Here is a 16,980-nt window from a genome sequence, read left to right on the forward strand (position 1 = left end):
ATTAAAGGGGAGCAAAGCAGAGAAACACTGGAACCGGCAAGTGATCAGTGGGCACACACTAGGGCCTTCTTCTATTAGTTCACTTTCAGCTCATGAGGTGTTAGCTTATAATGAATCATTACTGTTAAGGCTCTTAGTGCATGACTCTTGTTTTAAGGCTATTGCATCTTACACTGTTTCCAATACATTCCAGTCCTCCAGGCCACTCATTTCCTCTGGAGTGATACTTCAGTGCTGTTATGCTTTTCAATCATTTTCTTAATGGACGGTTAGCAATATTGAAAGTTTCAGCCTAGATGGGTTCGTTATTTTCCACTTAAAAACAAACAAACAAACACTGTAGGAGAAACACAGCCTACATATTTTGGAGCCAAGCAACATAGCCAATAGTATCTACCAGCACAAACCAGGATAAAAGAAACAACAAACATGCATTTGTTTAACAGTATTTTATGTTCACATCAGTCACAATTTCAAAGCTGTGTACCCCAAAGCCACAGCAACCAGCAGTGTTTATATGGAAGGTGCCAAAGCTCAGTGCTGTTGAAGCAGTGTTAATGCAACCATTTCCAGAATTAGCTAGGGTCATTACATAAGATAAAATGAAACTAATATTTTCAGTATGAATGTAGCTTAAAAGCATGATATTCAATTAATATATTTAAATGTTTCTGTAATTAGAAAAATGACAAAAAGTCCAACAAAAAAGTTACCAGAAAGCTGTAACTGCTACTTGTTTATTCAGATTATCTTCAAACACAATGAAGTAAAAATTAACTGAAAAAAATAAATCAGCTCTACCACAATGCATGTAACACTGCTATAATTTTGATCAACCTAAGTGTCCACGTTAAATAAGAACCTTGCAAACCCCCTCTATACAATGAACAGAGAATTACTTTTAGCCATTGCAAGATTGAACTAAAAGGCTAGCCACATTAGTAAGCACACAAGAAAAAAAAATGAAATAGTATTTATTCAGTACAGGTCAACGATTAGCCCCTTCTCTGTAACTCAGGAATTTCAAGTTCACTTTAATCTAGTGTAATTGAGCTAACCAGCTCTTACATTAAAAAGTAATGATTAAGTTAAATTTCTTGCAGACATTCTGTACCTAAAACAAACATTCCGTATGCCTCTGGCAAAGAAGGATACTAATTATAGGATTGACTCATAAGATGAAAGGTTGCACAAGTTACTACTAGAAACAAAAGTATGGTAAACTGGTTTGAAAAAACATATTGAAATTCTCATACTCTGCAGTTAAGATGAGAATTTTGTTTTGTAACTGTACTTAACAGTGTCTAGGAACAAAACTAAATATGCTTGCAAACTGCTTGTTCTTATTTTATGTGAATGAACTAGAAGTGAAAATTGCAACTACAAAGCTCATCATCTACAGCCTAAGGAATTTTTTTAACCTAATAAAGAAAACAACTCTCTACAATGTTTTTTTTTTACTATAGAAAAACATGCAAAACCAAGTATTTTGGTCACTCACTATTTGTTTCTGTTATATAAAATATAAAATGCATATTTCAAGGGTTCATTGCATTATCAGGCAATGAAACCCTAACTTCACTCTTCATGCAACACTTCAGTCCCCGATTTAAAAGGAGTCATGAAAGAAACACATCATCAAGGCCCCAGACATCTGTGGGGAGGGATACACAAGTTCAAAAGCAGTTTTGTATTTCAAACTGAAGCTTCCACTGGGATTAGCAGGCAGGGTTGCCAGCTGTGAGTTAGAACAAAGATAAAAATTCTGGGATTCTGCCCTATACGTTACCATGTATTGATTCAATAGAACCTTCTGAATGCCAGATGAGCACCACTTATGTAAACTTCTATTAACAGATGAATGAGCTTGTGATGTGAATTAATTAACTAAACAGAATGTGATTCAATTTATTTTAAAATCACAAGCTGACATTTCCATTTTAATCTCAAGCTATGTATTTTTCATCATCCTACAGAAAGCAATGAGGTATGTATGCTCAAAGAGATTTACATTGGAATTCTGTGCTCTTAAGTATATTAATACATACTTCAGCAGATAAAACGGGATTATGCATTAATTAGTGAATTTCTCATGCCGAGACTACAAAGCCAATGCCTTTCAGTGCAATTCAGCTTGGTCCAATATAAACTCATCTTTAAACAATCTGCTTAAAAATTTACTGGATGATGCTCATATTGTATGTATTACATTTTCACAGATTATGAACAAATAGTGTTGCAAAACAACATTCTACTCTTAGTTTATTGTATGATTTCCATTTGTACAATGTAAATAATTTATATTCCCTCTGTTCACTCCAAAAATCATTTAATGATTAAATGGCTAACTGCTTTCTACTAACAGTAACCTAGATTAGATGATAAAAAATCTACTCTAATATAAAAATTAAGGTTTCAAACTTGTAGTCTTCAAATTTTCCCTTTTCCCTCCGTGACCATAACAAATAGGTATTTTCAAGAGGTCCAGAAGCTGCCATTTTTTTTAAACACTGGTTTCCTTTCAGTAGATTTTCTGCTGTTGAAAAATGTGGTAGGAGCTTATGCTACAACCTTCTCAGTATAGGCACTAATGTAGCTCCCTGTGCGCTATTAGATCACTTGTTTTTGTAAAAACAGAAAATTCCTCATCCAAGGTCTCTGTTACTCTGTCAGGATGGACAGATATTTGTCATCAGGGCCAAGAGTTTTTAAAAGGAATAATTCATGACAGAATTGGTGTGTATACTGTGTTCACTTAGGAAACCAAACTGAAGAAGATATAATTCTCTTCTTATGTTCCTTAAGTTAGATCTTTAAAATATGAGGTGTGCAATAATACTTGAACGTACTACTCCTACTCTGAAATCATTTTGAGCAGACAGAAAAAACAACTCTTGCTCTTACAGGTCACTGGCAACACCTTTAGTATGTTTCAAATATTTAAGTACTAAAAACATTTAAAGACAAATTCTCTGTTCTCAGAAACAGGCCTTAATTGCATAGAACTGTACCCAGTTCTGGCAGAAAGAGCTCAGATTCATTCCTATTATAATTCTGAACTGTATTGGATTAATTAGCAGAAATAATCTATTTCAGCACAATATATTCAATTGGGATGAAGGTAACTCACTGATTGAAGCTGACTGGCAGAATTAAGGGAAGATAAATTAAGGGAAGATAAGGCTTCGAAACTCTGACAATCTTCATTTTTTAGTTTAATATCATTGACAATCATGAACTAAGCGTGAATTAATAACACTTCTTGTAAAATATTCTAGAAGGAGTAGGAAAATGTTTCCCCCAAAGAATGCTAAACTGTCAGGAAGGAAAATTCTTTCACAAGATGATGCGTGCATTAAATAAATGATCCATATACTTGATGATAACCACCAAACACTCTCACAGGTGTTCAGCCAGCAAACCCAATTCAGCCAATCCAAATAAATTCAGAGCTTAACTGATACAGATGTAGAATGACAGAGAAAGTTTGGCTGTCAGAAAGAAAGCAATTCCTTTCCTATCTATAGCCTCTTACAGTCACATGGACTGTAAGGGTCAATCAGAACAAATGGGTGGGACGTAAGCCCACCAACTCTGGAAGAGGAAAACTTCCAGCAGCCTACCTGTGGTGCATCACAACCTTACACAAAGTAAAAAAAAAAAAACAAAAACAGGAAAGACCTAGAGCTAGTAAGTGTTTTTTGTTGTTGTTTTGTTGGAAGACCTAAGGCATTCTTCAGCTACCTATAGTAGTGATCTTCACAGGTCTGTGCCATCAGATAGACAGTAAACTCTGAATCCTGAAGAAATACAAATATCTTAATTGGCATATTAAGATAAAGAGTATTCTACCTCTTTTTTAATCACTTACTAGCATCAACAGCATTTTGCATAAAGTGTATATGCACGACTGCCCCTGGGTAAAATGAAGGAGTGTTATTACCAGACATAAAAAGCATAACTTTTACTTTTTCCAGGACAAAGTGAGCTTATGATATTGCTTATTTACTTAAAGATGGATGGCATCACCATCTGTGTATCAGTTTGGGCTTCCTTCTTCTATTAAATAGATCTCTTTATGATCAGACAGATTTCCCATACAAAACCCTCCCTTTACTGTGAAAGTTTCCATCTACATTTTGACCAACATGAATTTTCACAATGCCACAATTAAGGACGTTAGGTGGATTGTGTGTGAAAACAATCTCACAAATAATGTTCTCCTAAAAGAAAAAATCACAAAATTATTATATGCAATAAATGGAAAAGCTTAACAATTTCCTTCAAAAATGAAACAAATAAGAGGGGGAGTCAAAGCACATCTTTTGTAGCACCTCCAGAAATAAGTATTACCAAGCTGTATGCATTAAATCCAAATTTTGTTTGCCTTCACCTTGCTATTGGAAAGTCTATGTTAGCAAACCATACTTGATCTTGTATAGGCCACAGGAATATTTGTTTTTATCTCAAAGGCATTTTGTGTTTTTAAAAATCCTCAGAAAATATTTTCATTACTGCAAAAACAATTACAATAAATGAAAGCAAGAAAGATCATTTTCTGAAAGAAAAGATATAAAACCACACCAGCTAATATGAGAGAACTGTCATTTCATGATTCCTTATACTGTACATTAGGGAACAAATCAGGATTACTCATTCTAATGCATTGAACTTTTTCAGTTTAGTAACTCTTATTTTAGAATGTATTTCTCATTTTTCATTTCAATTAACTCCTGCTTTAGAATGTATTCTTAATATTCCACTTAGACTTTCATCCTAACACTCATAAACAAGTTTCCAGAAAACTGTGAATTGTGTCATACTTACCTTCCTGTTGACCACACTCTTTTTTTTGTTTAAGGAAAAAAAACAATCAGATGGGGGTAAGCTCCTTATGTATTTTTTTTTTTTTTTGATATGCATTCATTTTTGCTAAAATAATTTGCATAGCCTTTACGCAGCCTTACTCATCTTTTTTTTTTTTTTTTTTTTTTTCCCCCCAACTTCTGATGGATATTACCAGCAGACCTGCTTACTATGATCAGTCTTAATGCATCTGGTAGGACAAAGGTAGTGAGAAGCAGAACAGGGGACTGCCCATTATTTGAGATTAAAGAGCAGAATAATTGAAATAGAAAGTCTGACCCAGTCACCTGTATTTCACACAAGCAGGAAGCAGGGAAGAAAGCTAGGCTGATTAGTCAGAAAATCATTTAAATGGAAATTAATCATTCACTAACTTGCAGCTTAAGCTTTACTTGAAAAATCCAATTCAATCTCTTAACTTTATTTGAACAGATTTCCATTCAAGAAAAGAACAGTCTTATTGGTAAACTTTCATTGGCATATCCAAACAGCAAAGATAAGTGATATGTTCTTAGAACAACTGGGCTATATTTGGACCATTCATTTGATAAAAGCCTGTAACTAGGATCACAGAAGAGACAGATCCTGCAGTGCATTGCACTATATATGCTGCATACACAATGCTGGGAACCTACTTACGATGTAAGAAGTGATTACACATTTAGTCAACGCAGTAAGTAAGAATCCTGGACTTTTTGAGGGTTGCATGTTACATTCTGAACTCAAAGAAAAGGATTCCCAGCATATAAAATATTCCAACCTGATTTGCCAAGTTTGGCATCAGAATACACAGTAGATCAGATGGTCCTGAGATGGGTGAGAGACTTTTCTGTTTGCAGATCCTGATAGCTTCAGTGCCAGCAGGGTATGTAACTGCTCAATGCTGCAAAAGTTTGGGATGACTACTGAGGAGTATAGAGAACAACATGGGTACCTCAAACTCTGATTCCATTATCTCTTTGACAGACTATGATAAGGATCGAGATCTGTCTCTTCCAATTAGGCACCTATTAAGAGCATCCTGCCCAGTCCATGGGTATGTATTTCCTTTCCACAGCAGTCAGGGGGAAAACAGGTGAACAATGCTTTTGTTTAATGTAAAGTTGCAGTATGTCCAGGCCACCTGGACCCAGAAACAATGGAATACTTCTGCAGACCATAGTCCGTGAATGGTTGTAGGTCCTTGGGGCTTTTAAGCGTTTGCACAGTTATGTAGCTGTTGAGCAGGACAGTCAGTGACACAATTTTGGAGTTAGGATCCTAGGCCTATTTGACTAACAAAGCTTAAGTGCTTTTAAAAGCCTGACAATGCTAACACTGTCTCTATGCAGTGTATTTCTAAAGCATTTACTCTTAGCCTAATTCTTTCAGCTTGTAATTTTAATTGGGTTATTTTAAATTCACTTGGAGAAATAAAATATTAAATGTGCAAAGAAATCTATGTCAGACTTGAGGTAGCAAGCACTAAAAAAAATAAATGACTGACTGACTATTGTCAAGCCAGATAGCAAGAGTTTCAATGAAAATCAGGAAATTTCAAACACTTAACAGAGTTGCTGAAGTTGTTCAGGTCACTGTCCTTGTACCATACTCTTGTAACAGCAGAAATGAGGTATTAAGTACATCTGTTCTACTGAAGTTACTAACTAGTGTGGGAAGTAAGTCATCAGAACAGCTTTCACACCTACAGTTTTGCAGCACTGAGCTGCATTACAGCTGATTGGAAGTCCTTCTGATAAAACAGGTTTTCCTTTGTAAAAACCAAACTGCATGGAATAAAACGTTCAAGGGTAGTGCAAGAAAGTGCACAAAAGTCAAACAGCTCAGACTGTCTGGAAATGTGAGCTTTCAAGTTCTGACTCCTTCATAAACTCTCTGCCTGGCTACCCAGAAATTCTGTTGCATTTGGGAGTTGTAGCTCATTTACAAGGTTTCCTAAATCCAGCTTATCACAGGAATCCAGAAATCCAGGCTGGTATCACTTTGCAAAGCAACATGGGATGCTTTCTCAAGTATTTTAAAAATGCAATGTCATTTCAGTGTTTTTAAATCAAATTTTGTTCTATGGGAAATTCTTTTTTTTTCCCCAAGGAAATTCTCCTCACCTTTCTTACCCCCCCAAGGAGTAGATGGTGGACAGAAGTGAGGGAAAGTTCTATTTCTGCCCAGATATCTGTCTGTTACCTGTGGTACCTACTTAGTGATAAGTATCTACATAATGAAGTACTTCTATAGATGGAGGCACAGAAATGAAAGGTACCAACTACATAGGTTTGTGAAAATAGGCTTGGAATGCATATGCAAAAAAAAGCTATTATCTGATCTAGCCAAGGAGAAAGTTTTCGAAAGTAATAAAATCATATGAACCTACATTTTCCTCTCCATTAAGTAATGTTTCAGATCTACTGTAACTGATTTTGGTGGTAATGCCTCTGTTACTAGAAGACAAAATCTGCCTCCTCTTGGTTTACAGCTTTTTGTTTCAGGAGGAACGCCCAGTGTGCAAAGCAAACTCAAGATAGGAAAAGGAGCTGTTTGACTAAGTTGTATGTGAATCTTTCCCCAGTGGGTCAGAACCGCTGCAAATATTAATGCCAAGAAAATGAAAGCATTTAGGCTTTCTAGGTTAACTCCCTTTGATCAATGATGAGTGAAAGAAATAACGCTGTAATAAAACTTTATAAGACATGAATAGCAATTCTCATCTTTCTGAAACACCTAGTCAAATTTGTTTCAGACTTCCTGAAGATAAGTCACCCTACCATCAGGTCACATATGGAAAATATCAGACGGACTTACTACATTTTTACAAAAGTATACAATTCAGTTATGAGATAATGGAAAGCTAACGTCTCTGTAATAAAAGAGTACTGATATTTATAAGCTAGTGATGCTATTAGCTTTATTTAAATAAGCTGTCAGCCCTTATAACTTTGTGAAAGGCTTATAAAACATTCCAGCTGCTTTCTGTCTATCACAGTGTCCAACATGGACAAGAGGATTATGAAGAGACACTATAAGTCACCCCAAAACCACTGAAATAAGGTGGACATACATGTTGGAATAGAACCAAATAATTAAGACTGGTTTCACTTGTTATATACTTTCAGCTGCTGATTACCTACCATGCACATGATAATGTGCATCTCCAAAAGCTGCTTTGCAATAGTAAAATAAAGTTCACTGTATAAAGCAACCAAATAAGAGGTAAAGAAAAACTTAATAGTTGGCAAAATGTTATCTGGAGTCTCACACCTTTCAAATCACAATATTCTGTAAACATAAAAAAGAGTGATATGACAAAATGAAAATTCCACTACGTAAATAGAAGAGCTAGCGTGGAATTGAATGTCATCCAAAAATTACTCAAGATAAAATGCTATATTTATGTTAAAGAAATAACATACAAAAATTCCCACTGTCTCGACTTTCCTGGACTTTTTTTTTTTACCACTAGCAAAAGCATTTTACAGAATACGTACATTGCCAGCAAGCTTCCAGTCACTCCCATTACTTTTTTTATCATGTATTTTGCCACCCTACAATATTCTCCTGCAGAATGTAATTTCCAGCTTTTTGTCTTCTGTGCTGAGCTACTTTGCTCTGAAGTAGTCCTAGTACATCCCAAATATCCATTACATTAACGTGAACGTTTACAAAATCACAGATCCTAATCTTGTAAATTCAAATATGAAGATTTATACCAAGTCTTACTTTTATTATATTACCTATTGTTAACACCAGGAAGAAGGAAATACTGTCAGATTTTATCCCTTAAATAGTACCTTTCATTACTGAAACAATGTATCCTGTATATTAAAAAAGTAGGATTCAGCTGCAGTTTGGAAACCTACGATTAATTTTCAGAAGAGATTATTTTGAAATCATACAGAAACAAACTAAAATAAACCGTAGGATAAAACTGCGAAGGGAGCTTTGCAACCTTAGTGGAAGTGCTCAAAATTTAAAGTAGATGAAATACGAGTGCCTAATATAAGAACGTAATGTTTTCACTACCATCTGCTACATGTATTGCCTCAACAAGCCATGATCCTTACTTTTATTCTCCATCTTAATAAAACTTTGTTTTCAAGTTTGAAATTGCTATTGGAGATATTCTCTATATTTCCATCTACTATCACTAAAATCAATATCACAAAACATGGCTCACATAGTAGCACATTTATATCTGAGTGCAGGATTATTTCAAATGCACGTGATGTTACCATCAAACTGCAGATATTTCCACTGCTGTGATTTATTCAACAAAACATTTCTGCTCCATTGAAGCAAAGAATGCATTTATTTCCTGGAACATGTAGAGGCGAGTTTCCCAAGCTCCACGTGGAATGATATCCCGCCCCCGCTCCAAGCTTCCCGGTGCTCCTTGTTTTATGTCATGAAGAACAGCAGCAGAAGTCCTGAAGAACTGACTAAGAACTGACTTAGGTTGGACATACTGTGGGTTTTTTTTTGGTAGTATTATAGGCACAAGAAGGAAATGCACAGGCAGTGGAAGTAGGGACATGTGGCCTGGGAAGAGCACAGGGATGCTGTCCGGGTGTGCAGGGATGTGGTCAGGAAAGCCCATGAACAGATTGAACTGAACTTGGCATGGGATGCAAACAACAACAAAAATGTATTCTACAAGTACATTGTTCAGACAAGAAAGGCCAAGGCAAGGTTCACCCCCTCTGACAGACAAGAAGGGAGAACTGGTAATAACAGACATGGAGAAGGCTGAGGTTCTGAACAGGTTCTTTGCCTCAGTCTTCACTTCCAGTCAGGCTTCCCATGTCTCTCAAGTTCCTGAACCTCTAGGTGGTGGCTGGGGGAGCAAAGTCCCTCCTGCTGTAAGCAAAGATCAGGTTGGATACCACCTGATGGAACTGAACAGGTACAAGTCTACGGGGCCCAATGACATTCATCCCAGGGTCCTGAGGGAACTGTCTGATAGAGTTGCCAAGCCTCTCTCCATCATAGCTGAAAAGCCCTGGCAGTCAGGTGAAGTCCCTGGTGACTGGAAAAAGGGAGACAGCACTCCTAGTTTTAAGGATAGAAATGAGAACCCAGGGAACTACAGATTGGTGAGCCTCATGTCTGTGCCTCAAAGGGTCACAGAACAGATCTTTCTGGAAGCAATGTCAGGGCATATGCAGGACAAGGAGGTGATCTGACATAGCCAGCATGGCTTCACCAAGGGCAAATCATGCCTGGCCAATCTGGAGGCCTTCTGTGATGGAGTGACTGCATCCATCAACAAGGGAAGACCAACCAGTATCACCTACCTGGACTTCTGCAAGGCCTTTGACACTGTCTCACATGACATCCTGGTCTCCAGATTGTAGAGAGATGGATTTGAAGGGTGGACCATTCAGTGGGGAAGGAATTGGCTTGAAGGTCACACCCAGAGAGTTGCACCAAATGGCTCTATGTTCAGGTGGAGGCTGGTAATGAGTGGTGTCCTTCAGGGGTCTGTCTTGGGACCAGTGCTGTTTAGTATCTTTATTAGTGACAGACAGTGGGATTGAGTGCACTCTCAACAAGTTTGCAGATGACACCAAGCTGAGAGGTGCAGTGGATACACCAGAAGCAAGGGATGCCATTTAGAGGGACCTGGTTTGAGAAGCAGGCCCACGCAAACCTAATGAGGTCCAAGTGCAAGGTGCTGCACCTGGGTCAGGACAATTCCAGACATAAGCACTGACTGGGTGAGAGCAGCCGTGCAGAGAAGGGCTTCTGGGTTCTGGTAGACAAAAGGCTCGGCACAAGCCAGCAGTGTGTGCCTGCAGCCCAGAAGGCCAACTGCATCCTTGGCTGCACCAACAGAGGGAGGGGATTGTGCCCCTCTGCTCTGCCCTCGTGAGGCCCCACCTGGAGTGCTGGGTCCAGGTCTGGGGCACAGAAAGGACGTGGGGCTGTTATAGTGGGTCTAGAGGAGAGCCATGAGGTCAGAGGGCTGGAGCACCTCTCCTAGGAAGAAAGGCTGAGAGAGCTGGGGATGTTCAGCCTGGAGAAGAGAAGGAGACTTCATTGTGTCCTTTCAGTACTTAAAGAGGGATTATAAAAAGATGGAGACAACTTTTTCTCAGACAGATACTCATAGGACAAGGGGGAATGGTTTTAAACTAAAATGACTAGATGTTAGGAGGAAATTCTTCACTCAAAGGGTGGTGAGGAACAGGTTGCCCAGAGAAGCTGTGGATGCCCCATCCCTGGAGGTGTTCAAGGCCAGGCTGGACAAGGCCCTGGGCAACCTGATCCAGTGGTTTGTTTTAAATTGAACAAAACAACAGGAACCACTTGTAGGAATAGTTGACAGAGCCAAGTTAAGCTGATTAAAATTAAAACAATGCAATTACCTGCCATCCTCTTATGACCAAAAGGGGGGAGGAGGGGGAGATGCAGAGGGTATGGTTCATTACACTTTTTTCCATATTCATTAATACAGATTAGCTGAAAATATAATGCTTGCTGAAAGAAAGCAATGATATCTTTGGAAAACCTGCTCCTTACTGAAGCCTTTCATACATCCCTCCTTCAGTTTGTCAGCACTTATGTTTTAGGTTTAACAAACTCATTAGACTTAAAAATAACTTTAAGAAGGTAATGAAGGTAGGTTTTTTTTTTTTTTTTTCAATATTATTAAATATTTACAGTCTAGGTTACTGAGCAATTTCATGAACAGTTTCAGAATAATCACTGGGACAGCACAACACTGGCCTGAACAGACAGGAGAGAGAACTCTGCAGGCCTCAATTGCTGCTAAGAAAAAAAGGAATCAAACCACATCTACATAACTGTTTCTCTACTACATAGACACCCCTTTTGGATAAACTATACTGCCTAGATTTCAGAAATTACACCTATGATTGGCTGGGTATTCACTCCAGTTCCCACTTCAAATTACTCCTTTTCCGTCGTTCAACTGAAACTTAATGTCTGCAGCTGAGCAAAACATCTTCAGTTTAGAAAGGGAACATAAATAGTCATTTAAAAAACATGCTTTCATTTCTAATCTGATGTTTAGAAGCTATCCCTATGTATAGGATTGGTATTTACAGTTTATTTACCTGAACTAAGCAAATTAAAATATAACTATCATTGTGTATTTAAATTTCTGACATCCCAAAATACACATAAGTCATTGCCTCCCCTTTAAAGTTTACACAAAGGTGATAACAGTTCTCCTGGCCTCTAATATTCTTTACTTGCTCATTATAGAACCCTTTCAACTTTTCCTTTAGCAACTCACAAACTCATTTTTTCATGAGTAAATATTTAAACCAGATCTGTTTTAAAACGTCTGCAGAAAGAAAGAAGATAAAAGCAAGTACTCAGATTTATAGCTAGCTGGGTAATAATCAACTGCTCCTAGTGCTGAAAGGACTTCATCCATGCCTCAGACTTAACACAAACCTTTAGTCCAGGCAGGGGGCTGCGAGCCTTTGTGCTCTTTTGGTAATGTTCTTAAGCAAATAAAAATTTGCCACACACCTCAAAGGACAATTAATTCATTGAAACAGGACATTTAAATTTTTCCTTTTAATGTGTAATGACAAATATTAGTGCAGCTAACTCGTATTTCTGTTTCACAGTGGAAAGAAAGAAGGATAAGAAAGGTAGAACTTAGCCTGCTGATAATTGAGAGCTTGCCCCATACACCTAATGGTTTGTCTTTATTTAACCTCAGTTAACGTAATCTTAAATATTTTAACTATCAAAATATATTCATTACTAAAATAAACAACACCTTCAGTGTTAGGTGGGAAAAGCTTACTTTCACACAGTTATTTATACTTCCTTGTAGAAACATGCTTTCTGTTAAGTCTTGAAACAGAGATAATCCCCCCAGTTGGTGGGGCATGTTAAGTAAAACTCTCATGAAGAGGTTTTAGTTCATTTACTGACCACTCTAGGAATAACTTCTGAGGCTGCTCTGAGGAAGGCAGATACACTTTCCGAAACTGGGACAGCTTATGCTAGAGCCTTGAGGAATAAATATACAAATTCTGAATGAAAGTCATCCAAAAACCACAGTGACATATTGTAACTGTACTTTATAATGGGATTTCAGTTTTTTAAGATTTTAATGATTGGTTAGCATGTAAGCATGTATGGTGTGAGTATTTCAGAAACTTGACAACTCATTCTTTCTATAAACAATTGTTTTCCCTTGAAAGAGGGGAAAAGCTCCTAAGCATAACTTCACAGTTGTAGAAAGAGACACATAAACCCAAGGTTTTCCACAAGACTATACCGAATCAATTTTATTTTTCCTATGATAAAATAGACACCAGTAGACGCAATGAGAATAATTCACTCCTTTTATCAAATTAAAAGATAAGGAGATAGGCCACCAACAGTCCTGGAAAAAGTATTAAAAAACTACTGTTACAGAATAAAGAGGTTCCATATCCTCGTTGGACACAAATTAAGACAGAACTGATTATCTATTTACTTCTTAATGCATGTAGCAGTATAATAAAATTTATCTATTTCATTCTTTCTTGCTGAAGCCTTACAACACAAGTTATTTTTAAAGGTATTGACAACTTGCTCTTTCTGAGTGTCAGAGAAGAACTCAGATTCACTAAGACCTACCTGGTGGTAGGCAGAGGGCCTAGGAAACCTGCCTTTCTTTTTGCATTAGCACAAAACAGAAAATAAAAGTAACATGATGGCATCAGGACTGGACTCAATCAAGTGGTATGACAGGTTTATCATCAGGTGACAGGTCATAAGGGAACCTTCTAATAACAGTGCTACACTTGCTTAAATGTATTCATAAAATGATTTACTAACAAGAAAGCAAGCTGTTAAAAGAATCATTCACTAACATGACTAATTTTTGCCAAGCTTTCACATTAAAAGAGAAAACATTCTAAAGCAAAAAAAAAAAATCCTCTCCAACAAGAGGTGAGGAACACTTACAGTGAGGTTCATAGGGAGGAGGGGGATCACCACAAGGAACACACTCCATATCTTGAAAGCCTCCAAGCTTGGTCTTCCTATAAAAGCTAGAAGATAAAGGAATAATATAAAGACAAAACTGTACTTTTCCTCAAAAAAATAACTATGTGCTTGAACATTATGTCAAAGCACTCTATAATTGCAAACTTCTGACAGTCTGTGTCCTGCTTCAGTAACAGAAAATACAAGTAATATGTGAAGTGGATATTAATTACTACGTACAGAAATAAAGCTAAAGTAAATTGAGGAAAAATTCTAAATCTGTTAGTCCACATTCATAATCACTCTAATCTTATATAAGAAAAAAACAATTGCAGGGATTTCAACAAAGAAATTGATATCCAATTTTCTACACAGAACACAACATACAAGGAGGTATGGCAAACTTATGTTATACAAGCCTATTTACATGTTAAAAAAATAAAAAATGAATTGATTAATCTACAAAACTCTCCCTAACCGAACAAGATAGGGCAAGGTAGTTATCACCACCAACAGAATACAATGAATCAGCCAGTGCTTTGTAGTCAAAATCCCTAATATCCTCCACTTCAGAGAAGGAAAAAAAAAAAAAAAAAAAAAAAATCACACAAACTGGTTAATGTACTCATACAGGAGGGTATCTGGTAAAAAAAAAAGTTTTACCATGCTGTGTAACAAAATCTTCAGAAAAAAATTATTTTGATCTATTCAGTGGATGAGCAAAACAGTAAAATGCCTTTTACTAAATATATTTTAACAAACCTACTATCCCTCTCTGGCTCCTCCTTCTCCACCAAGAAGACCGAAGACCTTAGCACCAACCAAAATCACACTGTGCATGCAAAATCACAGCATGCATGCAAATTAATGAAGTCACCACATAAGTCTCAATCTACATTATCCAATACTCCACATTGTTTTCATATTCTCACTTGCTATCTAGAATTTATAAAGTTCACATTAAAGTCTTTCAAGGTGTGAAAAAAAGCCTTTGGAAGCAGAAGTATCAGTCAGATGGTTCAGAAAAATAATAGCAATGGAAGGCCACAGGTAAACAGTAGAATAAAACTCTGAAGCAAAGAAACCCACCAGCTACTCATTCCTAAACAAATTAATGCAAAAACGATGTTAAAATCCCTAAGGAGAGATCCCTCATATCCAAGGACAGATTTTATTCCAAAGACCCTTCAAGAACATTACTGTTGAGTTTTTGTTTGAAGTTTACCAACTGCAGTGAGAGGCAGAAGGCTGCACACATAAACCAAGTATTAAGAGTAGTATCAAATGAAAAAGAATTTTCTGACATTCTTTAGAGCGTTATATTTCAAGTTTGTATTAGAGTATGACATCAAAGAATTTATCAAAAATACCTTCCTAATCAAGTAGGTCTGGCATTTGCTCAACTAGTCATTAGTACAAAGATAGGATCAGCTGTGGTCTGTTCAAGTCAAGTATGTGAATTACATGTTTTCTGTAGTGGCACATTAAGTAAAAGGTACTAACTCTACTTACAGTAAATTATTAATACTGCAACTGCCAGTATATAGCAGCATATGGCAGTATATGGCAGCATATGACTACTAAAATATGAAGACCATCCCAGCAAGCAATTTTCCAATTGCTCAAGAAATTCATTCTAACAACACGACTAGAAACAGTTTCACAGGCTGTAAGAATGAAGGGGCCACTGTGATCATCTACTCTGAATTAAATGTGTTAGTAATTGTTTGTAGCTGACACAGTCACTGCATCATTTTGAAAATGAAAAACAGGAAATAGCACGTTGGAAAACAAAGCAAAACAGATGTAACTACGATTGCTGAGAGATAAAACAGTAGCTAAGTTATTTTGTTTGGCTAGGTGCATATTCCATTCTCTTAGGCAGCATTTTAACTGGTGGCCAGGTATGAGAGGAGCCATGTTCTACAGTTCTGTTCCCCATAAGGTCCAGAATAGATGACCCATGACTACCCTACCCATGTTTTCAACTTTTCTGCCAATAAAAGCAGGTTGTGTCAACAGCTGTCAGCTCAACATGTACCCAGACCAGAATACGGAGAAGCACACCCTGGTCCCACCATTTAGATTTATCCCAAATTTATGTTTTATTCTGGCTTCCTTTTTCCTTCCTTTCCTGCATTGCAAAAATATAGCTTATATTTACACAAGAAAATTTTATCCTGTTTAGCTATCAACTAAGCCCTAAAATACATATAAATTCACATGCAAAAAGAACATAATTAATCATGTGGCTTTAGGCAGTATCAGATGCCATTGTCAGTAATATCTAACTCCTGGGACGGCATCTTCTTAAACTGACTTAAACTAATACAAATTACCAAAGCTTTATTAATTGTTTTTAAATGAAAAGACCTCACTTCTGGATTGAGAGAAGTAACTGTAGGAGCTTCAACAGCATTCAGGTAATTGATAGCTGGTATTAAAATAATTATAAAAAGAAATAGCTGTTATATATCAGTAGGAGATAAACGCATGAACTCTTAAGTATTTCTGAAATGAATATGTTGGAATTATAAAGGCTGTTACAATGGCAAATCAGTTCTCACAACCTACACTTAAGTATTATACTACCAATCCATAGTTCAAAAAAGGCATCAGAAATATCTTTTAACAAATCCATGGCAGATATTTATAATAGTGGAACTTGACACAATGCAAAGAATAGTATTTTAGAGATCTTACAACTTAATACTACAAATAGAGAAGATTAGAAACAGAAATCTGGGATGACTGGATCAAACAAACTAAGCACAGCTCTTGATTTATAACACAGTAGTTTCAGTGAGTCTCCACGCTGTTATAATTTGTTCCAAAACATATCCTTCAGATCCATTAAAGATTTTCAGCCAGGATCACGCTCTATGAATTTACCAGAATGGTGACAGAAATTCAGGAGCATGAACCAGTCACTACTCTTTACCTAAAAATATACGTGTATGAGAATTACTATGCACTGATGCAAGGAGACAGAAAAAAGCAAACAAGTAATGAGATCGGTCTTCAAGAAGGTAACTATGCATGTTATAATGAACTAAACATTTTGAAACAATGAAATAACTCGCAAGTAACACTCAATATTTTGAAGTATTTTACTCAGGCATTGTACAGGCAATTCTCTAATAGGTAGGTAATTATCTG

At 36.8% G+C, this 16,980-nt stretch overlaps 1 protein-coding gene across 2 annotated transcripts in view; it reads right to left on the minus strand.

Moving 5' to 3' along the window:
* The window catches only part of TNFRSF19 (TNF receptor superfamily member 19), a 64,390-nt gene that overhangs the window by 22,844 nt on the left and 24,566 nt on the right, over positions 1-16,980 (minus strand). For both annotated transcript variants that reach the window (XM_035326276.1, XM_035326284.1), the window contains one exon: positions 13,801-13,886. In XM_035326276.1, the coding sequence (XP_035182167.1) occupies positions 13,801-13,886 (86 nt within the window). The remainder of the gene's footprint in view (positions 1-13,800; positions 13,887-16,980) is intronic.

The sequence above is a fragment of the Oxyura jamaicensis genome, chromosome 1, assembly GCF_011077185.1.
Source record: "Oxyura jamaicensis isolate SHBP4307 breed ruddy duck chromosome 1, BPBGC_Ojam_1.0, whole genome shotgun sequence".
In the NCBI taxonomy this organism is placed as follows: domain Eukaryota; kingdom Metazoa; phylum Chordata; class Aves; order Anseriformes; family Anatidae; genus Oxyura; species Oxyura jamaicensis.